General features: G+C 34.1%; 2 protein-coding genes across 10 annotated transcripts in view; one reads left to right on the forward strand and one right to left on the reverse strand.

Annotated features, from left to right (window-relative positions):
- Positions 1-24,531, reverse strand: part of ABCB1 (ATP binding cassette subfamily B member 1) — a 220,063-nt gene that overhangs the window by 136,944 nt on the left and 58,588 nt on the right. The gene's annotated exons all lie outside the window — the stretch shown is intronic.
- Positions 1-24,531, forward strand: part of RUNDC3B (RUN domain containing 3B) — a 180,518-nt gene that overhangs the window by 795 nt on the left and 155,192 nt on the right. For 6 of the 9 annotated variants that reach the window (XM_050785280.1, XM_050785281.1, XM_050785284.1 and 3 more), the window contains exon 2: positions 21,202-21,317. The exons of 1 other annotated variant lie outside the window; for it this stretch is intronic. In XM_050785280.1, coding sequence (XP_050641237.1) covers positions 21,202-21,317 — 116 coding nt within the window. Of the gene's footprint in view, positions 1-4,877; positions 4,946-5,938; positions 5,988-21,201; positions 21,318-24,531 lie in introns of those variants that run through there. 2 more of the 9 variants (XM_050785287.1, XM_050785288.1) reach the window with 2 other exon arrangements.

Consider the following 24,531-nt stretch of genomic DNA (forward strand, 5'->3'; position numbering starts at 1 on the left):
TTTGAATGTGCAATCTAGTGTCAGAGTGAAAGAGGAGGGCAGGGAGGAAGAACTCTTTCATTTAATGCCCATTCAGCTGTCAGCCAGTTTTTGATAAAGTGGTAGTAACTGTGATTGTTTACTGTGGTGCCCCCAAATCAGAGTGCATTTCGTTGTTTTGGCTTGTTTACGTTATCTTCACCCATTTCATTTCACACGTTAGTTGAGTGCCTACTACATGCCAGCCATTGTGTGTGTGAGCGTGTGTGTACTATCCACTTTTCAGCTACAGTGCTAGTGCTGGCTCTGCAGTTGTTATTAAGAGTGGGACTGTGGTCTTTATGTCAATTATTTATTCTAAGGCCTGCCTTTCCTTAATGTTTTATAACGGTAAATGTAGTATTTCCTTACTTCAGAAAAATATAGAAACAGTAGAAGAATAATTATATTGGGCCGGGCGCGGTGGCTTACGCCTGTAATCCCAGGACTTTGGGAGGCTGAGGCGGGCGGATCACGAGGTCAAGAGTTCGAGACCAGTCTGGCCAACATAGTGAAACCTCGTCTCTACTAAGAATACAAAAAATTAGCCGGGCGTGGTGCGGGGGTGGGGGGTGCCTGTAATCCCAGCTACTCCGGAGGATGAGGCAGGAGAATCGCTTGAACCTGGGAGGCGGTTGTAGTGAGCTGAGATCACGTCATTGCACTCCAGCTGGGGCCACAGTGGGAGACTCCATCAAAAATAAATAAATAAATAAATAAATAAATAACTACTGTTTATAATAAGCCTAGTATTCAGAGAAAACTGGTTTTTAACATGCTGATATATTTCCTTTAAGTCTTATATCTGAGTATTAAGAAAAATTGAAACCCTAAGCATCAATTTCTTAGGAACTTCTCTGAACCATTGTTTTAAAATTACTTTTTTCCATCAAACTCCTAATCATCACCTAGAGATATTCCTCTTAAGAATCAGATGATAATGAAACTTTTTCTTCCTTTGCAATTTCTCTGTATTTTTCCGTTATTTTTCTTGTGTGAACATGTGTCTAGCATCTTAAGTGGAATACAGATTATAATTCTAGGACTTAAATGCAGTTAACTCACAGTGACTTTTAAAAAAATGCTTGGATTATTACAAATGTTTATCTAGCAAGAAGACCTTCTTCATTGACTGTGATTGTATATGTGTATGTAATTATTACAGCACTTTGAGTTGTAAATGGTCAAGTAATATGGCATCTGTTTAATTTACCATTTGTGCTGTCTATGATGTAACTCTTTGAGACAAATAGGCTGTTAGGTTTTTTAAAGTATAGGTAAATATTTTTAAAGTGGGTAAATGGAACAATAAGCAAGGCTGATTTTCTTAACCATAATATACAGACATTAAAAACTGCTTTAAAAATAAGGGTAGTTTCAACATATACAGTGCTTCTTGGGGGGTAACATTTAATAAAAAGCTCTATCAGCTTTTGTTAAACTTCACAAGGGTAATGATTCTATCTGTCTTTTTTTTTTTTTTCAAATTCTCGATATAGCATCTGACACTCAAGAAATATTTATTGAATGAATAAATTCAATGATGGCTACTGTTCCTTTTGCTTCTCCATTTTTATCTTGACTGGCTTTAGATCATGTGATGACCATTTGTGCCCTTATCAGAGACAGTTGAAAAGAAAAGGATTTGTATTTCAACTTTATTTAAATTAAATTTTAAATTATCTTTAAGAAATTTTAGGAACGTCACACTGATTTCTGGGGACAACTCTCTGTATTAGTTGTATTTTCATTATTGTAATTTACATTATTATTTTCTACTGTGAAATGAGTATATGCTAACTTTAGTTACGGTTTACATACAGATTTAGTGTAATAGCTAAAATAAATTGCGGTTTCTGCTCTGGATTTCATTTGTATAGTTATTTATATGGATAATATTAAGGCTGATCTTCATATCCAAATAGTTGATGGTGCATGTAAATTATCCATGTGTAGTAATGGGGTCTATATGATAGGCTTTGTCTGAATGACTTTTACTTTTTGGAAGAAAGTCACTATAGGTCATTTGTACATTTTAAGAAGCTGCATGACAAATTAAGAAAAATGTATAAAGCAGCATTTATGCATTTATTGCTAGTTTACTTTCCAGAGTCACCAAACCCTGAGTATTTCACTCATGTCTCTTATGAATTCTTTTTTATTTTTTATTTATTTATTTTTTATTTTTGAGATGGAGTCTCGCTCTGTTGCCCGGGCTGGAGAGCGGTGGCGCGATCATGGCGCACTGCAAGCTCCGCTTCCCGGGTTCACGCCATTCTCCTGCCTCAGCCTCCTGAGTAGTGGAACTACAGGCGCCTGCCACCATGCCTGGCTAATTTTTTGTATTTTGTTTAATACAGACGCAGTTTCACCGTATTAGCCAGGATGGTCTCCATCTGCTGACCTCGTGATCCGCCCGCCTTGGCCCTCCAAAGTGCTGGGATTACAGGCGTTAGCCACCGCGCGCCCGGCCTCTTTTTTTATTTTTATATCTCAAATCAGAGATGATTTGATATTTAAGTTGGAAGGAAGTTGGTTTGGTGGAAATATAACTGGGTTCTAGGTTCGCTTTATCATTAACTAGTGTGCACTTTTACAAGCCATGCAGCCTTTCCATATGTTCATTTTTGTTGTCTGTAAAATAATATTGGACTAGATCATTGTTAACCTTCAATTATAGGCCTAAAATTAATAATGGCCTCCAAGCAAAATATGTTTATATTTAGTTTTGAATTTTTCCAAATATGAGCAGGGTAATAAGATAAATGTTTATTATAGCTAAATTAGGTATGTCCATTTTTCTTTATAAACAAAAACATTTTGGACTGTGCCTTTCATTTTGTGATTCTCTGCTGATGTTCTGGAAAAACTGAACCATTTACAAAACCAAAAAAATAAAAAGTCACCAGCATATATCATTCTAGTGTATCCACTTATACTTACACAGTAATGTTTTACCTTACCCCTTAAACAATTTAGGTGTTTTCTCAGGTTAAGTTTAAAGTCTTATTATATGAGTACACAATTCTGTACGTTTAAAGCCTTATTCAAGTGCAGTATATAGTTTTGAACTTTGAAAATGGGTTGTTTGGATAGGTAAGATAGATAAAGAGCTGAACTGAATTTTGGCTCATTGTGATTGTATATGTGTATGTATATGTAATTCATCAGTTTTTTTAGTGAACATTTACATGTCATACACTAAAAACATTTGCATGGTCCTTATTTCATCAGATAAGTACTGTTTTATCATATTTTTCATAGATTTTGGTGAAGAGATAGTAGGTCATTTGAGGACTCCAAATCTTACACACACAACTTCAAAATATTCATACACTTGACTTTGGCTCTGAGAACCAACTAGTATTTTCCCTGTATATTCCCTATCGTTTAGAACTTCAGAAAATTAAGTTGTTAAAGCCCTTCAGATTTTTAAAACTTGCATTTTTATCCATAATCAGATATTAGTCATTTTTCTGTCCTTTATAAGCTTCATTGTTTACAGAAAACCTTATATATTCCTTTGATTTTAGTTTTGGTGGCAGAGAATTAAAATCTAAATTCTCTTTCTATGACTTAACAATGTCTTATGAGCAAATTATTAAAATATACACATATAAACATTTCTGAATAACACTTGTCAAACTTTTAAGTCAATGCTTTTAAGAGAAACTTCCCATGCAAAGTCATAATTTTCCTGTTTTGTGGCTAGGAAGGACTACTAAGAGGAATATAAGTAGTGTGATAAGCATGGTGGAGACAAATGATGATTTCACAATTCAAGTTTTTTAAATAACATATGCATAGTCTTAGTTTTCCATAGGTCATGATATTATTTCAGAACTTGAATATTATTTTAAATTACATTAGCAGCTCAGTTTTTCCATTATAGTCAGGGAATGAGAAGCTTATATTTTTATACATAATGTTGGAGTTCAGTTTAAAATCGTCCATCAACTGTAGTGCTTAGCATTTATTTTGGAGTGCAGGATTTGTATAACTGAGATTTATTTAAGTGTGCAAATTTAATCCCCAACACATAATATTTACAATATTTTGGATGAATTGCTTTTAAAAAAATGATTACACTTTTCCCTGCCTTCTTGAAAAAGACTATACATAGAATAATGTAATCCTTATTGATGACTTTACTCTGAGTCTGCCTCTATGACTATGCCCACTGTGCAGTGGTTGTCCTTGGAGACTCTTGCAGCATGTAGAGCTTTTGCCTAAATGGCCCCAGAAGATTATGTGTTTGGAGTTCTTTAAGCTTTTGCATCCTTCTGTTTCTTCCTATCAAGTTACTTGTTATTTCTTACAACTCTTTCTATTTCTAGCAGTTCTTTTCTTTGTACTTCCCATTCTGACTTGACGATTATAATTTGTTGTGAACTAGGAAAATATGTAACTAAACTTTTCAAATGTTTATTTATTTATTTATTTTTAAAAGCACCCAGAGGCCTGAGTTAAGTTTAGTGAGCTTTAGAACTCTGAACTTCTTAACATTCTGGTTGCTAACTAATCAGAAAAACTGTCTATTCTATGCTTGAACTTGGTGGGAGAAATGCAGATATGTGGAATATTATTGAATGTTAATGACGATAAAATCTGTCTTATCCTGTTTTGTGTTGCTATAAAGTAATACCTGAGGCTGGGTAGTTTATAAAGAAAAGAGGTTTATTTAGCTCACGATTCTGTAGGTTGTACAAGAACTGTGGCCTCAGCGTCTGCTGGGCTTCTGGTGAGGGCTTTTGTGCATCATCAAACATTGGTGGAGAGAGTCAAAGGGTGAGCAGGCAGATGTGAAGAGAGACCAAACCCAAGGGGCATCCTGGTTTTATATCAACCTACTCTTCTAGGAACTGACCCATTTTCCCTTGAGACCAGTCCAGCCTTGCTAGAGTGAGAACTGGCTCACTACTGGGAGGTGAGTACCAAGCCATTCATGAGGTATCCACCCCCATGGTTACCTAAACACTTCCCGCTAGGCCCCACTTCCCAACACCATCACATTGGGGATCAAATTTCAACATGTCATTTGATGGGGGCAGACCAGCCATATACGGATTGCAGCATAATCCTTTAAAGAACTTTAAATCTGTTGGCCAGGCATGGTGGCTCACACCTGTAATCCTAGGACTTTCGGAGGCCAAGGCGGATGGATCACCTGAGGTCAAAAGTTCGAGATCAGCCTGGCCAACATGGTGAAACCCCATCTCTACTAAAAATACAAACATTAGCTGGGTGTGCTGTGGGGTGGGAGGCACCTGTAATTCCAGCTACTCGGGAGGCTGAGGCAGGAGAATTGCTTGAACCCCGGGGTGGAGGTTGCAGTGAGCCGAGATTGCATTACTTCACCCCAGCCTGGGAGAAAGAGTGAGACTCTGTCTCAAAACAAACAAACAAACAAACAAAAAACAAACAAACTTTGAATGCAGTGATTTCCTTTTTTTTTTTTTTTACTATTTGCTTGAGTATGCCTCATAAGACTATTCATACCTTGGCTATAGTGATTATAATATTTTTGGCTAAAGCTCTTTTAGTCATTTTATATGTAGTAGAACTTTGGGTTTGGATTCAGCATTAGTTATATACCTTGGAAGCAGGTTCAGTATTATTAAATATTTCTAAGGATTATTCATGCTCTAATTAGTAGATGCTTACAATGGAGGTATGATGATCCTCTTTTAAACTACTAGTCCTAGAGTAGACATTTCAACATTCACAAAAGGTCATTATCTCTTCCCCCAACCAAACTGCATTCATATTAATTGACAACAGAGACTAGCTATCCCCCAGTCCTTTACTAGGGGGTATTTATTTTAACTCTGCTGCTTGATAATTGTCAAAATTTCAGTTGAGAGATGATATTCAAGGGGGAATGTTTGAAGCTTACCCACTCTTCTATTCCCTCTTACAGGTTTATAAAATATATCCCTGGGTCAGTCCAAAGCATCAGAGAGAATTGGGTATGTAGACTGCATTGCTCCACACTCTTCTATCCCCAGTTGCTTTTACCCAGTTGTATATTGGAAAGATTCCATCAGTCTGCATTGAAGGTCATCATAAGAATCTGTCACAGAGGGTCTTGAAGTTGTTGTCAAGCACATTATGTTGTCAAAATGGGCTTCTTTTTTGTGAAGACTTCTGTGAGAAATCTCTGTGTTTAGTGCCAACAATTTGTATTTTCAAGCAATTGATTTATTTATATCTACTGAACACAAATGAATGTATAACTGACAACTTCATATTTTTCTCATGCAGCTGTTAGAAATCTTAGTATCAAGTCTGTAGTCAACCTCTACGAGATATGTAGGACATTGTGATAATACTTTTAGCCTTATTTCTAGCTCTACTATGCCACTATTCTTTTAATATAAATTTTTATTGACTTATACTTTCCATATAGAAAAGCATACATAACATAACTTTCATTTTTTGTGGTAGGACACAATGTTGTAACTAGCACCCAGGTCAAGAGAAAGAACTGTTCAAATATCAAGACCTCCTCCTTGCTTTCTTGTAGTTCATACCCATATTAAGGATAACTACTCTCCTGGTTTTTAACACCATGGTTTGTTTTGCCTTTTTAAATATTTTAAAGGAATGGAATACTATGGTATATAACTTTTTGTGTTTAGCTTATTTTGTTCAACATTATGTTTGCAAGGTTCATCCGTTTTGTTGCATGTTGCTGTAGTTTGTTCGTTTTCATTGCTGTGTCTTTTTCCATTGGATGAATATACCACGATATTTCCATTCTGTCGCTGATTGTTATTTGAGTTGCTTCTACTTTTTGATTACTACTAACTAAATATTCATTCATATTTATTTTGGTGACAATATGTACATTTTTCTGTCAGATATTATCTTGGAGTGGAATTGATGAGTCATATGGCATGCAGATATTCAGCTTCAGTAGATATGAAAGTTTTCAAAAGGAGTTGTACCAACACTCATACTACTGAGCAGTGTGTGTAGGAGTTCCAGTTTTCTGTATCCTAACTAATGCTTGAAATTTTCTTTCATTTTAGCCAATCTTGTATGTCTGTTGGGGTGTCACATGGTGGTTTTAGTTTGCATTTTCTTGATGTCTAATGAAGTCAAGCACCTTTCTGTAAGTCTGTAGGCCACTTGGAGATTTGCTTTCATGAAATGTCAATTCAAGTCACTTAGCAACTGGAATCTCTGCTTTTTGTTTATATTTTAGTTGTGTAGTTCTTTGTACATTCTGTATGGGAATCTTTTCTTGGATATGTGTAATGCAAATGTCTTCCATTTGGTGGCTTTATTTTTCACTCTGTAGTACGTTTTGATGAATAGAAATTTCTGATTGGAAAATGGCCCATACATTTCCTTCATGGCTAATGTTTACTGTAATGTCTTTAAGAAGCCAGCCTACTCCAAAGTAATGAAAATATTCTTTTTTTCTTCTAAAGCTTTATTGTTTTATTTTTACATTTATATCAACAATTCATCTGTAGTTTGTTTATGGTGTGACGTACAGGGGTCAAGATTAATATTTCCCTTAAGGAAAATCAGCTGACCTGGTACCATTTATTGGAAAGACCATTGTATTAGTCTGTTCTCATGCTACTGTAAGGACATACCCGAGACTGCGTAATTTATGAAGGAAAGAGGTTTAATTGATTCACGGGTCTGCAGGGCTGGGGAGGCCTCAGGAAACTTACAAGCATGGTGGAAGGGGAATCTAACATGTCCTTCTTCACAAGGCAGCAGGAGGGAGAAGAATGAGAACCAAGCAAAGGGGGAAGCCCCTTATAAAACCATCAACTCTCATGAGCGCTTACTCACTATCATGAGACTAGCATGGGGGAAACCATCCCTATGATTCAATTACCTCCCATCGGCTCCCTCCCATGATATGTGGGGATTATGGCAACTACAATTCAAGATGAGATTTTGGTTGGGACACAGCCAAACTGTATCAACCATATTTTCTCCACTACACTCAAGCATCGCATTTATCTTAGGTGACTGGATAATTTGTGGTCTATTTCTAGACTTTCTTTTTTCCAATAGTCTATTTGTCTATCCTAAGCTAATATCATACTAAAATAATACCTATAACTTTATATTATGCCTTGATGTTTGGTAATACAAGTTTTCTAGCTTTGTTTTTCAAGATTAACTTGGCTATTCTTGGCCTTTTACAAACTAAATTTTAGAATCAACTTGTCATTTTCTGTTAAATTTTTTTTTCTGGGATTTTTATTAAGCTTGTACTGATACTATAAATCAGTTTTGGGAAAGCTGTCATCTTTGTAATATTAAGACTTAAATGCAACCCATGAACATAATCTATTTCTTTATATGTTTAAATATTCTATAATTTTTCTCAATAATGTAGTTTTGCATATATAGATATTTTAAATCTCTTATTAGATTTATTCTTGCATATTTGATATATTTTTGTATTATGGTAACTGAAATCATTGAAAACTTTTCATTTTCTTGTGGTTGTTGGTTTATCGATATAAACTTGACCTTTTAAAATACTGGTCTTATATCTAGCAGTCTTACCAGATTTCTTTATTAATTCTAACAGATTTTTTGCAGTTAAAAATTTTTCTTCTGAATACACAGTCATGTCATCTGCCTATTTTATTTCTTCCTTTTTCAATCTTTATGGCTTTTCTTTTTTGTCTTATTGCACTGGCTAGGACCACTAATGCAGTGTCACAGAAAACATTCAAAAGTTTATTATTAAATAGGATGTTTGCAGTAGGTTTTTCTTAGTTCTTTTCTATATCTAAATTGCTGATAATTTTTATCATAAATGGGTGCTGATTATTGTATTATTAAGTTTTTTTTGTCTTTCAAGATAAACATGATTTTTCTCCCTTTTATTGTTTTCATAGTGAATTATGTTGACTTTTTCATGTTAAACCACTCTGGAATAAAAAAACAATGAGTTGTGATGTATTGTCTTTTTGAAATATCTTTGCATTCAGGGAGTTAATAATTTCTTTGGAATTTCTGCATATTTATTCATGGTAGAGATTGGTATGTAATTGTCCTTTCTTATAATGTTCTTGTCTGGTTTTGTCATTAAGGTTATTTGGCTTTATAAAACAAGTTGGGAAGTGTGTGTGTGTGTGTGTGTGTGTGTGTGTGTGTGTGTGTATTTCCCTCCCCTGTTCTGTAGAACAGTTTGTGTAAGACTGATATTATTTCTTTCTTAAACATTTGGAAGAATTCACCAGGGAAGCAATGTGAACCGCAGATTGTCTTTGTGGGAAATCATTTAGTAACAGAATCAATTCATTTAATAAATACTGAACAATTCAGATTTCCTGTGTCTTCTGGTATGAGTTTCAGTAGGTTTTTCATGGACCATACCTATTTCATTTATATTGTCAATTTTTTTTTTTTTTGCTAAGCCTTTTCTTAATATACTCTTAATGTCTTTTTATTATTTGAAAGATCTGTAGTGATTTCCCATTTTTCTTTCCTGATATTATAATCTCCATTTTCCCCATTTATTTTGCTAGGCATTTATTAATTTTACCAACTTTTTCAAAAAGCAGCGTTTGACTTTGTCGATTTTCTCTGTCGACTCCTGTTTATTTAAAAATCTGTCTTTCAAACAGTTGAAGGTTTTTTAGTTATCTTTTTATTTGTTGATTTTGAATGAATCTGTTGTGCAGAGAACATATTCTGAAAGATTTCAAGCTTTTGAAATTTGTCGATGCTTGCTTTATGATGCAGTATATGGTTAATTTCAACGTATATTTCATATGCTTTTGGAAATAATGTGTATTGTGTCATTGTTGGTTGCACGATTTATATCTGTCAGTTAAGTTAGTGTTTTAATTGCCTTGTTCATATCCTCTGTATTCTTACTTGTTTTTTTGTATACTATTTAGTATTGAGAGAGATGTGTTAAAGTCTACCTCTATGACTGTAGATTTTTGTTTCTCCTTTTAGTTTTGTCATTTTTACTATAAATATTTTGTTTTATTACTAGTTTTATGGCGATTTAGAATTGTGGTCTCTTCCTAGTAGTTTGATTCATTTTCATCATGAAATGTCCCTCATTATCTCTAACAGTGCTACTACCTTAAAGTCTGTTTTATCTGCTATTAATACAGTTATAATAGCTTTCTTTTATTAATGTTCATATGATGTCTCTTTTTCCATCTTTTACTTTCACTTTTGCTGTTTCTGGGCTGTTATATTTAGAGTGTCCTTGTAGGTAAGATAGAATTGAATTTTGCATTTTATCTAGTCTGATAGCCTTAGTATTTTAGTTATTTAGCCCATTTTAATTAATGTTATAAGCATTATATTTGGATTTATAGCTATCTTACTGTTCCTTGTATGTTTGCTTTTTTCTCTTTTCTTGCCATCTTAAATATTAATATTTTTATAGTTCCATTTATTTCATGATTCCAGTTTTTTACTTTGTGAACTTGTGAGTCATATATTCCATTTCTTTATATATGTTTATATATATTTCTATTCTTCTGGCAGTTACCTTTGATTTATTACAGTCTAATGCAAATTGTAACTTTTACTGCTTTTTCAGTAGTGTTAGAACCATTTATTTCCCCTCATCCTAAAACATACTCAGCCTCCTGAGTAACTAGGACTGCAGACATGCACCACCACACCCAGCCATTTTTTTTTTTTTTAATTTGTAGATACAGGATCTCGCGATGTTGCCCAGGCTGGTCTCGAACTGCTGGCCTCAGGCAGTCCTCCTGCTTCAGCCTCTAAAAGTGTTGGGATGACAGGCATCAGTCACCACGTGTGTCTCCATTATCTTTTTACACTCCAATTACATTGTGTTAAAATTTACCAGGCCTCACTTGATTCATATTCTTTCCCATGGTTTCTATTCTTGTTTCTCTTTATGCTTCAGCTTGTATGTTTTCTATTGACTTCTTTTCTAGTTCATTAATTATGTCTTATGCTGTGTCTATTCTACTGTTTAATCCATTGAATGAGTTTTTAATTTCAGGTAGTCCTAGAATTTTTATTTGATTTTTTAAAATAGACTCTAACCCTCTGATTTTAAAAACCTATCTTTTTACCTATGTCCTTCATTTCTTTTAGTCTGTTGAACATGTTAATCACATTTATCTTAAAGTTCTTATTAATTTAGAATTTTGAATTATCTTTTTATCTTCTTTTATGGTCTGTTTTTTCTCTCTCTTACTCCTTTCTTTGTCATGTAGTCCTATCTTTTGTCACATCTGGAATGTTATTGAATGCCACATAATATTTATTAAGTTCTTTAATACTTTTGTTGTTCTTTTAGTACTATCATGTTTACCCTTTTGTCAACTATTATGTGTCAAAGTATTCATAAGAACATAGTATACAATAGAAATAGACCACAGTGGAGTAAAATGGAATGCACCACTCAATTTTAGAAAGATATCACCAACAGTTTACTAGTACCCATGGCCAATAGTGTAGGTTAATGCCCACTTTGCTTACTAGTGTTCATCTTCCTCCAGAGATACAGTAAGTAGCTGATTGCTTTCATCCAGTCAGGGACTGTGCTGAATCCAGACTGGGTTTTAACCATGGTTAGTCTTGAACAACCTACAGTTTGCTCCTGGCCTTTCAGGATTTTCAACTTAGATTTGGTATATTTTCTAGCACCCTTCCTCCAACAAGCCAAAACAACAAAATGCACTCTGATTTGGGGGCGACAGTAAACAATCACAGTAACTACTGTTTACCGAAAGCTGGCCGACAGCTGAATGTGCATTAAATGAAAGAGCTCTTCTTCCCCGCCTTCCTCTTTCACTCTGACACTAGATTGCACGTTCAAAAACAAATCCTCCAAAATACATACTGTTTTGAAAATATTTTATGAAAGATAGAAAGTGGATGTAATGCATACATTTTGTTGTTTTAGCTAGGTAAAATGATTTATTGTCTATTATCTCCAGTGATGGTGATTGTCTTTAGAGGAGGTTAGGAAAACAATATCCCCCAAAGATTTGTATTTAACATTAGATTTTGTGATTTTTAAATCTTAGTATTTACAGAACCAAATCTTCTGTTATATTTCAGGTCTAATCTCAAAATTAATACTAATAACGATTTAAAATTTTAATAAATCTACCACAAAACATCTATGTCTTAACATGATAAGAAAATATATTTAATTTATACATGGCCAATATGCTTTTTGGAGGAAAAATAATAGATTCAGCCTTTATGACTAATAATGGAAATTTTAATTATAATAATTTTTATTTAAATTAGATTTATTTTATAGTTAAGGATAACATGGCCACAATTCAAACCCAAATATATCTGGTTGCAAAACATATATATATTTTTAATACTGTGCTGTCTTGATTGTCCGTGATACAAGTCAGCTGATGTGTGTGTTTGCATAGACAGAAACTGGGAACTTTCATTTTCTTAGCATTCTAGTGTTGATAAACCATGAACACTATATGTTATGGTTTTTTTCTGTTCTTCGTATTGTTCTATTGCTGCTTTTAATGTCTAGCTTACTAGAAAGCTCACTTATGTTAAAGTATTCTATTTGAATATTTTCATTTGTTCTTGTGTAAAGAACAATTGGATTCCCAAGGGATATGTAATCCAAGTATATAAAGTGTTCTTTATTAGAATAATTTTAATTGGGAGTTCTTTCATATGAGGTTAAATCAATTTATTTTAAGATAGGAAGTTTTCTTGGTTTGATAACTTACTAATTTTAGATGAATCTTTTTGGAAAGTTTTGTCTTTTTTATTTTAAGAGTGTACTTTATTTTAAGAGTTATTTTTTATGTTTGGCAATCTGCTGTTATCAGTCTGCTTATATAGCAATACAAGATGTTAATAATAGAGTATTTCCATCCTTAAGTGTCTAGATTAGCAATTCTCTTTTAAAATAAATTTTGACAGTACAGATTGAGAAAATATTTTAAATACACATCTGTCTTTTTATTTAATTTTCAAAATTTTCCTTTTTAGAGACAGGGTCTTGCTCTGTTACCTAGGCTGGAGTGCAGACGCATGACCATAGCCCACTGTAACCTTGAATTCCTGGGTTCAAGTTATCCTCTTGCCTCAGCCTTCTGAGTTGCTTAGAATAACAGCCTATTTCCACCATGCCTGGCTAATTTTTAAATTTCTTTATAGAGATAGGGTCTCGCTTTGTTGCTCAAACTCCTGACCTCAAGCCATCGCTGTGGCCTCAGCTTTGCAAAGTGTTGGGATTACAGGTGTGAGCCACCACACCTGGCGCTGCTTTCTTCCTATAAAGTTGATTTTTACATTGGGTAAAATTTTTTTGAAATAATAAAATGTCACAAAGAGAGTTTCATGTTTCAGGGTACAAATTTCAGGGAAGATGGTTGGAACTTTTTTTGGTTCCAATAAAAGTTCATTTACAAAAACATGCAACTAGTTGCATTAGGCTTGTGGACAACAGTCTGTAGACCTCTTCTTAAAGGATATGTGAAAGGTATTTTTTCTCATTATAAAATATTTTAAATAGATTAAAATTATATTAGAAAATAAAGAGGAAAATACACATGATGTTTGAGAATTCTTTTGTTTGTTTGTTTGTGGGTGGGGGGCAGGGAGTCTCACTCTGTTGCCAGGCTGGAGTGCAGTGGCATGATCTGGGCTCACTGCAACCTCTGCCTCCCAGGTTCAAGCAATTTTCCTGCCTCAGCCTCCCTGGTAGTTGGGACTACAGGTGCATGCCACCATGCCCAGCTAATTTTTTTTTTTTTTTGTATTTTAGTAGAGACGGAATTTCACCATGTTTCCCAGGCTAGTCTCGAACTCCTGAACTCAGCCAATCTGCCTGCCTCAGCCTCCCAAAGTGCTAGGATTACAGGCATGAGCCACTGTGCCCGGCCGAGAATTTGTAAGTTTCATAATATTTGAAAAAAGAAGGGAAATTACTTTTTTGGTTTGTTTCTTTGTTTCCGCTCTTTCACCCAGGCTGAAGTGCGGTTGGCACCATCTTGGCTCACTGCGATCTCTTCTTCCCAGGTTCAAGTGATTCTTTTGCCTCAGCCTCCTGAGTAGCTGGGACTACAAGTGTGCACCACCACACCTGGCTGACTTTTGTATTTTTAGTAGAGGTGGGGTTTCACTATGTTGGCCAGGCTGGTCTCAAACTTGTGACCTCAGATGATCCACCTGCCTTGGCCTCCCAAAGTGTTGGGATTACAGGCGTGAGCCACCGTGCCCAGACCTGCAAACTGTTGATTGCGAAACATTCTCTTGTGTTTGTGATGTAAAATATAAGAGAGCAAATAGGTCTTCCAGTGAACAGGTATCTCTGGGTATTGTGCTTATTATCACCTATAGTCACTGCTTATATTATGTTTGGTGTGGATCATGTCATCTCTCTTGGAAGCCATCTTCTTGTTGATCATTGATGCTGACTGTTATTTTAATGGCAGAGGATAATTACCTCACCCCTCTGTTAGAGACTACTAAAAGCATTGGCATATAATAAGGAATATTGTAAATTTGGTTTGAAATAGTGGAGAGTTCTCTGTCTCCTATTTTGGATACTTACGTTCTATTAAAAACATCACTCTTATTAGTGACTTTAACCTTTGTGAGCCCTTTTAAGTTTTGAAATGTGATGATTCTAGATGTTTTCATGTACATTAGTTATCTTCAGATATAATTCCATGTAAAGGGATATAGCATGGTATAATAAGAAAATCTATTTTATTTGAATATTTATTTTTTTCTGAAGCATATTTGATAAATGGCCAAATAATATATGCTTGTCGTAAAGGGATAGGAATATAATTTTTTCCTACTTATTCTCTCTGTGTATATATGGATATATATATTATTAATGCAGAACATTAAATATTAAAAATGAATTTTCACTGTAAAAATAATTTCTAATAAAAACTATAGACATTTAAGAAAATTATTTTTGATTTGTCCTCACATTTAAAATTTTTAAATTATTTTTAATTATAATTATGTTACAAATCTATGAACTATGGAAGGAATTAATGTAATGTGGATGTAATTAATATGTTTTAAACAGTTTTGGTAACTCTCATTTCTCATGCTATGTTGACAAAGGGAAAAAGGTAGTTCATGCTTTCTTAGGTTTTAAGGTTTTAGTCACAGTCATTCTTTTTTTGTTGGTTGTTTGAGACGGAATTTTGCTCTTGTTGCTCAGGCCGGAGTGCAGTGGCATGATCTTGGCTCACTGCAACCTTCACCTCCTGGATTCAAGTGATTCTCCTATCTCAGCCTCCTGAGTAACTGGGATTACAGGCATGCGCCACCACGCCCAGCTAATTTTTTGTATTTTTGGTAGAAACGGGGTTTCATAATGTTGGCCAGGCAGGTCTTGAACTCCTGACCTCAGGTTATCCACCTGCCTCGGCCTCCCAAAGTGCAGGGATTACAGGCTTGAGCCACCATACCCGGCCCATTCTTTCTTATTTCTAAGCTAACAAAAATTTCCTTGGACTTTGAAGGTGGGAAAGAGAATCTTTTTAAATAGAGACTTTTAAGAAACTGCATTTCAAAATCTTAATTGTAAGTCTCTTTTATGTAAACTTTTGATTTTTAATTTTTATGTAAAAGCTGTTACTTAGACTTGATTTGATATTTTTAGACATTCATCAAATTGTCATTTCATGATTCAAAAATCGTTCCATTTTAGGAAACAGATGACTAATATTAATGTCATCATTATCAGGAAATAGCTCAGCATCTGTGTGATATTTCTTAGATATATTAAAATTCTTTTTACAGGTTTGATTTTTATAGCACATCTTAGTTACTGTGTTATGGAGGACAGATCCTCATTACTCTGGCATATACTTATGACTAGCTATATGATTTTAGAGAAGTGAGTATTGAGTGGGAAGAGTCGGTTAGCTGAAAGTGAAGCATAGACTCTAAGGGATTGATTTGCCTTCTGAAATTCTGGGTTGTGTTGGAGGGAGGAGAGCAGGATGTGAATGATGAAGCAAAGCTGGAAAACATTATTTTTCTTCATTACTGACTTTGATATAATAGAAATTTTTGTAATGCTTTCTCACCCTTAAATGTCTTTATGCTTGAAAATCATAGAAATTGTGTCTAAGGATATGCTTTGGGCTATTTGGACTTTGCTTTTACTTTAGTTTTTAGTTAGCTGTTGAGTTGCAAGTAATTCAGTGCTCTGATATTTGACATTTTATGTTTTTATGACACAGTATCTTCTGTAAGAATGTAACCTGGTAACATTCCTAGAAAATAGAATAATATTTGTAAATAGAAAAATATTTGTGCATTTTGTTGACTACTGATTGATCCATATATGTCTCTTGATATGAAAATATATGCACTAATAACCATGGCTTTTTCTTCCCTCTACATTTTACAAAGTAAATAGTTTGTTAGGTAATTTAGTGTTATTCCTGGAGAACAATAGTGACTAAAATCTTACCTGACTGTTAAAGGTGGAAATTGAGTTCTAACCTAGATTTTTATCTTTGATGATTTAAGTACTTTGTTAATTTTGTTTTCAAATATAAATTTCGGTTTATTTTATGGAGGTGCATTACTATCTTAAATGGCGTAATTTTTACAAGCAGTAGGTTATTCCTTCCTTGAGCAATCTGGTTGCAGAGTTAACTTTCTTATTCCATTCTACTGAATGAAGATTAGAGAAAAGCATTCAGAAATTTCCTTCTATTCAGGTGAAAGGTGGAGGTGGAGATTGTATGCTTTTTATTTATTCATTTTAGAAACATTTCTCATTTCCTTTTCCTACACATTGTACTGATTATTCTTATTGAAAATTTGCCAAGGATTGGCAGCATTATTCTCATGTATTGTCACTGAGATGGACATAGAAAATAAAAGTTTTCAAGTCCCTTTTAAATCTGGTTTCTCTTTATCTTTTTGTTTCTATCCATTTAGTATGCGTTATATATGGCATTTATCTAACTTGACTATCCTTTAGGTACAAGAAACTAATTTTATCTGTGTTACTTCCTATATGTTGTTTCTCGTTATTGCATGATAATTTACTCCATTGATCTCCAGTTGCTGTTGTAGATAATACTGTGTAGTCGAACATTAATCTGTCTCAGCATTTCTCAATCAGGATTATTCATCTGAACCAAAGAAGACTGAAAATTATTTAAGTGATTATATTCTCAATTATCCCAAAGATATATAATGGTGTATAATTTGTATCATTCGAGTTTCATAGGAGAGTTATTTCATTACACACCAAGAATGCCATAGGGTGGCATTTCTGAAAGTGTACTTCTGGACCCGGATGCTTTCAGAGGTCCACAAGGTCAAAATTATTTTCTTAAATATTCTAAGACATTATTTGCCTTTTAAAATTCCCATTCTCTTTTGTTGTTATTATTATTGTCATTTTCTTTGTCTTTTTTATTAAAAATTCCCATTTTCTAACAAGTGTATGCTGGAGTTTTCCAGATGCTACGTAATGTGTACTATTATAATAGCTTGAATAAAAAAAGTAGTAATATAATCTAATTGTCTTATATTAAACACATTAAAGATATTTGCAAACATGTAAACAGTGCTATTCTTGCTATGTTTTTCTTTTGGAAAATGCAATTTTCATAAAAATATTTTTATGTAGCATGTAATGAATTTATTTTGTTTATAATTAGTAAATAAATACAGGCAGTTCTTACTTTGCATGGTTCCAGTATTTCATAATTTAGTTAAGTAACATCAATCCTACCTAGTAACATGGTTTCAATTTGAATTACCGCTGTAACTCAGCTGTGAGTAGTTGCATAAAATACACATTTTGCCACTGGCTCTCTAGTCCACAAACCACTATGTAACTAACAAATACACATCATAATCAGACACCAGTAATATTACTTCTTTCAACGTCTGCCTAGGATTGGTCCCTATGCATCTGAAAATGGATAATCAAAAACAGTGAATTGGCCAATTTACAGAGATGAAAGTACAGAAAAGAAATGGAAAATGATAGCTGGGTGTGGTGGCTCACGCCTGTAATCCCAGCACTTTGGGAGGTCAAGGCAGGCAGATCACGAGGTTAGGAGATCAGGACCATCCTGGCTAACATGGTGAAACCCCGGCTCTACTAAAAAAATACAAAAAATTAGCTGGGCTTGGTGGTGGGCACCTGTAGTGCCAGCTACTTAGGAGGCTGAGGCAGGAGAATGGTGTGAACTGGTGAGGCGGAGCTTACAGTGAGCTGAGATTGCAGCATTGCACTCCAGCCTGGGCGACAGAGCGAGACTCCGTCTCAAAGAAAAAAGAATGGAAAATGATAATGCTTAAAGTGAGATTTGCATGAATATAAAGGGAGTTACAGAATAAATTGTTGATCATGGGAATGTGCACATTTCTCCTATTTAAGAGAATCTACATATACAGCCAAGGAAACTTAGTGGAGGCAAATGTTGATGTAAAAATGAGGAAAGAATGTTGAATATTGTAGGGACATGGATGCAGCTGGAAACCATCATTCTCAGCAAACTATCACAAGAACAGAAAACCAAACGCTGCATGTTCTCACTCATAGGTGGGAATTGAACAATGTGAACACTTGGACACAGGAAGGGGAACATCACACACCAGGGCCTGTTGTGGGGCGGGGGGAGGGGGGAGGGATAGCATTAGGAGATACACCTAATGTAAATGATGAGTTAATGGGTGCAGCACACCAACATGGCACATGTATACATATGTACCAGACCTGCACATTGTGCACATGTACCCTAGGACATAAAGTATAATTAAAAAAAAAAAATGAAGAAAGTGGTTGCAACAGAAAGGATGAAAATGTCCCAGAGGAAGTGACACCGACAGAACACTTCACATTAAAGGGCTTCTCAGAGGTATTTCGCAGCATTGAAAGTGTAAAGGAAAACATATTGGAAGCTAGTTCGAGAAATATGGCAGTTTGCAAAAAGACAGAAAAAGAGGCTTACGCTGTATCTTAAGTTACACTAAATGAGAAGAATGAGGCAAGCACTGTTCAGACTACTCTTCATAAGTTTGTTACAAAGAAGTAGAACACTTGAATTCTCAATGTTTCTAATGTTTTAAAGTATAGTGTACTAAATAAATCTGTTTTACTATTTTTCATTTCCCTATGTAACTGGTTATAAGAAAGTTTTTAATGTTTTGACAAAAATTTATAAAGGCCACAGGAAAATTATAATTTTTAATTATAAAGATGATTTTGCATGGTTTCAACTTGCAGAGTTATTGTTATGGTCCTGTACTGCTGTGCTAAGTGAGGACTGCCTGTATTTAAAATCTTTTAGTTCAATTTCTAGTATGGTAAATACTAGATATAACCCAAATCTTTCTATATTTCCCTTTATGCCTGTCTCCTGTATTTTCTGTCCTGATTGAATAACATAACTATCAAGAGTAAAACCTGAAAAAAAGCTTGTACTCTTTTATCTTCTTTATAGTTTTTATTTCCAATTATTTAACAGCTCCCCTTATCATCTTGATTCCCCATTGTCTTAGGCTCTCATATACCATCCTTTATAGGGTATGACTGTAAAGGGCATGAGGAAGTTGTTTGAGGTGACAGGACTATTTTGTACCCTGATTTTGATGGTGATTATATGAATCTACACATGTTAAAACTCATAAACTATATGTTGGGTCTTGCCGTGATAGGACGTTTAAACATTTCTTTGCTATTCTTTCAAAATAGAGCTTACAAATAAATCAACAGGTACCCACTGAGTACAGTGTTCAAAGCATTATCCTAGGTGCTGAGGGAGATACATCGTTCAGAAAGCATGTTTCTGCCTGAAGAAATTGTGTTCTAATAAGATAAAGATGGAAAACAAATGATAGCAGTAAGATAAATCATAATTGTCTCTTAAGGGAAATAAATACAAATAAAATGTTAGTTTGTGCTAGGAATATGCAGGTGGGTAATTCTCCATTGAGAAGATGACATTTGAGTTGAGACTTGGAAAATACATTGATTTTTGACAGTCAAAAATACAGACAAAGAACATTCTGATAAGGAAAAATATAGTACACTTTACAGATTTGCAGGTTTTGCTATTTATAAGCTCATAAAAACTTTGGATGTTGAAATGGTTTGTGACCTCATCCAAATCTCATCTTGAATTGTAACTCCCATAATTCCCATGTGTCATGGGAGAGACCCAGTGGTAGGTAATTGAATCATGGGGGCGGGCCTTTCCCATGCTGTTCTTGTGGTAGTAAGTCTCACGAGATTTGATAGTTTTATAAAGGGGAGTTCCCCTACACATGCTTTCTTGCCTGCTGCCATGTAAGACAACCCTTTATTCTTCCTTCATCTTCCACCATGATTGTGAGGCCTCCCAGCCATGTGGAACTGTGAGTCAATTAAATCTCTTTCCTTTATAAATTACTCAGTCTCAGGTAAGTCTTTATTAGCAGTGTGAGAACAGACTAATACAGATGTATTCTTCTCATTAATACTCACATTCTATTTTATTCTGTTTTGTGCTCAGAAACTCTCAAAAGCATTTGAGTCTGCTGCTCAAATTCCTTACAAGTAGTAGTATTGTTTTTGAGTATTTTGGAGTTAATTTAGTTAGATCACATTTTGTTTTTAATGGGGACAATTAGCTATTTCTAAGTCTTAGTTTTGTCAATAGATACTCTCTTAGTCCTTTCAGGCTGCTTTAACAAATTACCTTAAACCGGGTAATTTATAAACAACAGAAACTTACTGCTCACAGTTCTGCAGGCTGGGAAGGCCAAGATTGGGGCACCATCAGATTGAGTGTCTGGTGAGAGCCCATTCCTCATAGATGACACCTTCTGTGTGTCCTTACATGGCAGAACAAGCTCCCTCAGGCCTCTTTTATAAGAGTACTAATTCTGTACATGAAAGCTCTGCCCTCATTATCTAACCACTTCTCAAAGGCTCTAACCCTTAATACTATTGCTCTGGGGATTAGGTATCAACATATGAATTTTGGGAGTACACAAACATTCTAACCAGAGGAGATAGGAAATAATAAAAAGACTCCTCTTTCTGTAAAAATTTCCATTTACAGAATAAATTTGAATAAATGGGGTTTTCAGAAGTTATATTCTTATAAAATATTTTTACAAGTTTTCCCCAAATTGCCTTCCTCCCATTTTTTTCATACTTAGGGAATTAATCAACTCTGCCTAAAAGCAACAATAATCTTTTTTTCATAGGTTTTCTGTGAAGACCCTGATTGATCGGTCTTGCTTTGAGACAATTGATGATTCTTCTCCTGAATTTAACAATTTTGCAGCTATTTTGGAACAGATTTTAAGCCACCGGCTAAAAGGTAAAAGCACTAATGTACTATTTATTCTCCCACTAGCTGTCTTTATGATAAGCTTGAAATTTTAGAAATCATACAGTCTGTGTGACTTAGATAGACAACATTCTACAATGTGAGAAACATAAACCTGATATCAGAATGTCAAATCTGTTGGCCTGTGTGACTACAAAAGAGCCTCTGTTCTCAGATTTACACCTATTTGTGGGCTGCATTGAAAATGTTGTGTTAATTGCCACATACAAGGAGAAAAGTGGCTTTCCATAAGTAATTAAAATAAAAGCTTAAATTGAAAGGAAGCCCATCCCGAAGGTTACTTGATGGTGTTTTAATCAATTTACAAAGAAGCATTCCAGGCATCATGTTTATTTGTTTAGCATCTACTTTCTTAAACAAGTATCTTTGTAAATATTTTAGCAGATAGTAGGTTAAAAAAGAGGTATGTAAGAGACATGCTTGACTTTGGTTTTCTTAAATCAAAGTATACTTACAATAGAAATATAATTCTCTTAACAATTTAAAGGGGAACATGGGAGCTATATTCTCTCTGAATTTTAGATTTTTTAAATTAAAAAGATCTATAAAATATAGTTGCTAAAAATCAAGAAGTATTGTGTAGTATAAATCTTAGTAACAATAAGTACTAACTTTATCACATTAATCCCATTATCTGGTCTTCCTAAAGCAAACTTGATCATCAGATATTTTCACTTAAGTTTTTTATTATCTTTACAATCTTAATGATATAGTTTCACATCAGTAGTAGTAACTTGCTTTGGTAGCATAACTTATGAGACTCTCAGGTGTGATATGAAGATTAATTCTATTCTGTACTTTTTGATGCTGAAAGCATCCAGGTTTTAGTATAAGTGTTTAAATGAGTTGAGCAGTACTGTGGGCCCAGAGCAAAGGATTGAATTTAAACTACGTCGGAGAAAAAATATGAATTCATTTATCCCTCTGCAATTTAAAATGGGGTTCCTAAAATTACTAACACTTTTTTCTGTTAAATTTGGTTGTTTTGCATTTTAAAAGGGTTATTTTTTTCTCATTTTTGCTGTTCCATGTTTCCTAAATTTTCTGTCACTGATGTTACCTTTTATAAGAAAATAAAATTTTTATAAAAGCAAAGGATATGGAAGTATTTTGAGATATTATTAGATACTATATTGTGTGATGATCATATTTTTAAATTTTATGCATAAATTTATAAATAATGCCTGACTAAAAAGTATATGGAATAGAACAGACTCTGATGTACCTTGATGTTCGTGAGAATTTTACCTTAAAACCTAATGCCCCTGATCTGGTATACCTTTTAGCATATGATTCTCTCACAAAAAACTATCAATAGAAAACTATCAATAGCAAATGAACAATAAGGCTATGTTGAGACTCCCATGCCAAGTGGTTGGGCAGAGTCACTACTGTGTAAGTGGATGCCTCCGGCACACCAGTCTGCCGTCTTCTGAGTTGTATATCAGCAAAATATAGATCACACACCTTCAGAATTATTTCTGAACAATTAAATCCATTAATGTTATTTCTGAATAATACTATAATGAAAATAGAATCCCCAGTCGAATTATGAATAAGAATTCTACTTGTGTGACTAAGATATAGTAAGAAATCTGATACAGTAAGATTTGTGTTAATTTTTTAAGCTAGGTAAGATAATTTAAAAATTTCTGTAAATCAACTCATATGGTCACTGATTTATATACGTGTGTATGTGTATATATATATATAAGGAATTACAAAATAATGTGTAACTTTTGAGATGAGGTATTTTAAAGATGCAAGCATCTGGGACTTTCATATATTACTTCCTATTTTTGGTATTTTAATATATAACAAATTGCTTTTACTTTTGGATAAATCATATGATTATTTTGATAGTACACTCTTCACTTATGATTTAGTTATATAGCAACTAATTTTTCCAGTGTTTTCCTTTATAGAAGTACAAATTAAAATTTTATAACTTTGTGTGTTTCTAAGATCTACTTTTCTACAACTACTGCTTATTTTTGAAGTAAAAGGACATTTGTTTTCAACATTAAACTTTTCCAGAGAAAGATAAAATCTTCCCCAGACACAGTATAGGCTGTGATGATACAGGCAAAGTGAAGAGCTGAGACAGTTGTTTCACTCTAAAAGCCCCATTACTGAAGAAAAGGAGGCTTTTAAAATTATATACATTAATCTTATTTGCAGTAATCTGTCAATAAGATGTTGATCTTACTTTCCTAGGATATAGCTGAGAAATAGGAATTAATGATAATATTAGAATTGAAAGAGATCTTCCTTCAGGTCCTTCAGTAATTTTTGAACTTTTATTGATTTATTTAAAGCATAATACTTCCTTCCACCCTAACCCTACCACTCCTAATAAAAGCCACTGCAAAAGCTAGATATATATGTAGAACATTTTGTTGAAGCCAGGATGGAGAAGTTAAGCATTCTGCCTGCTCAGCAACAATTGCAACCTATTCAGAACTCCGTAGTACCACTTCAGGTAGCTCAGAGGATCATAGACTGAGAAGCACTACTGTATTCTAGCCTCTTTCCTGCTGAAGCAATCTGCTCAACAGTATTTCTAACAGGGGTACACACAGTCTTTGCCTTAACACTTCTAATCTCTGAGAACTAAGTAAAGCAGTCCATCACATTATTGGACAGGTTAGATTATTTGAAAATTCTTATGTATATGAAACCAACCTATCATATTGTGCTTTGATCTTTTTTCTGCTGCTTTCTTTCAAATGTGAGCCTACTACTAACAAATATTAAAATATAGCTATTTTATAATCTTTTCCCAAGTTCCCTCTTTTCTTTCTCCCAGGTAAGGTATCCCTAGTTTCTTTAATTTTCTGGAACCACCACAGTCTTAGTTTTCTGGCTTACCACTGATTTGTTAGTATTGCTCTTAAAAATCCAGTTCTCAGAGCTGAGTAAAGCTTCAGATAGGCTAGTATTAGTCAGAATTTAAGTTTACATAGACTTCTGGTTCACATTGAAATTGAGGCTGAGTAAAATCCCGAGGCTTTTAAAAAATTGAACTATAGCTTATATTTTATTTCTCTAAATTAGTTTGCCTGAGCTGAAGTTTGATAGGGATAAATGCAGTATTTTTTCCCTCTTCATCCCCTTCAGAGATAAAAATCCAAATAAGTGGAAAGATATACGTGTTCATAGATTAAAAAATTAATATTGTTAA

This window comes from Macaca thibetana, chromosome 3, assembly GCF_024542745.1.
Source record: "Macaca thibetana thibetana isolate TM-01 chromosome 3, ASM2454274v1, whole genome shotgun sequence".
Classification (NCBI taxonomy): domain Eukaryota; kingdom Metazoa; phylum Chordata; class Mammalia; order Primates; family Cercopithecidae; genus Macaca; species Macaca thibetana.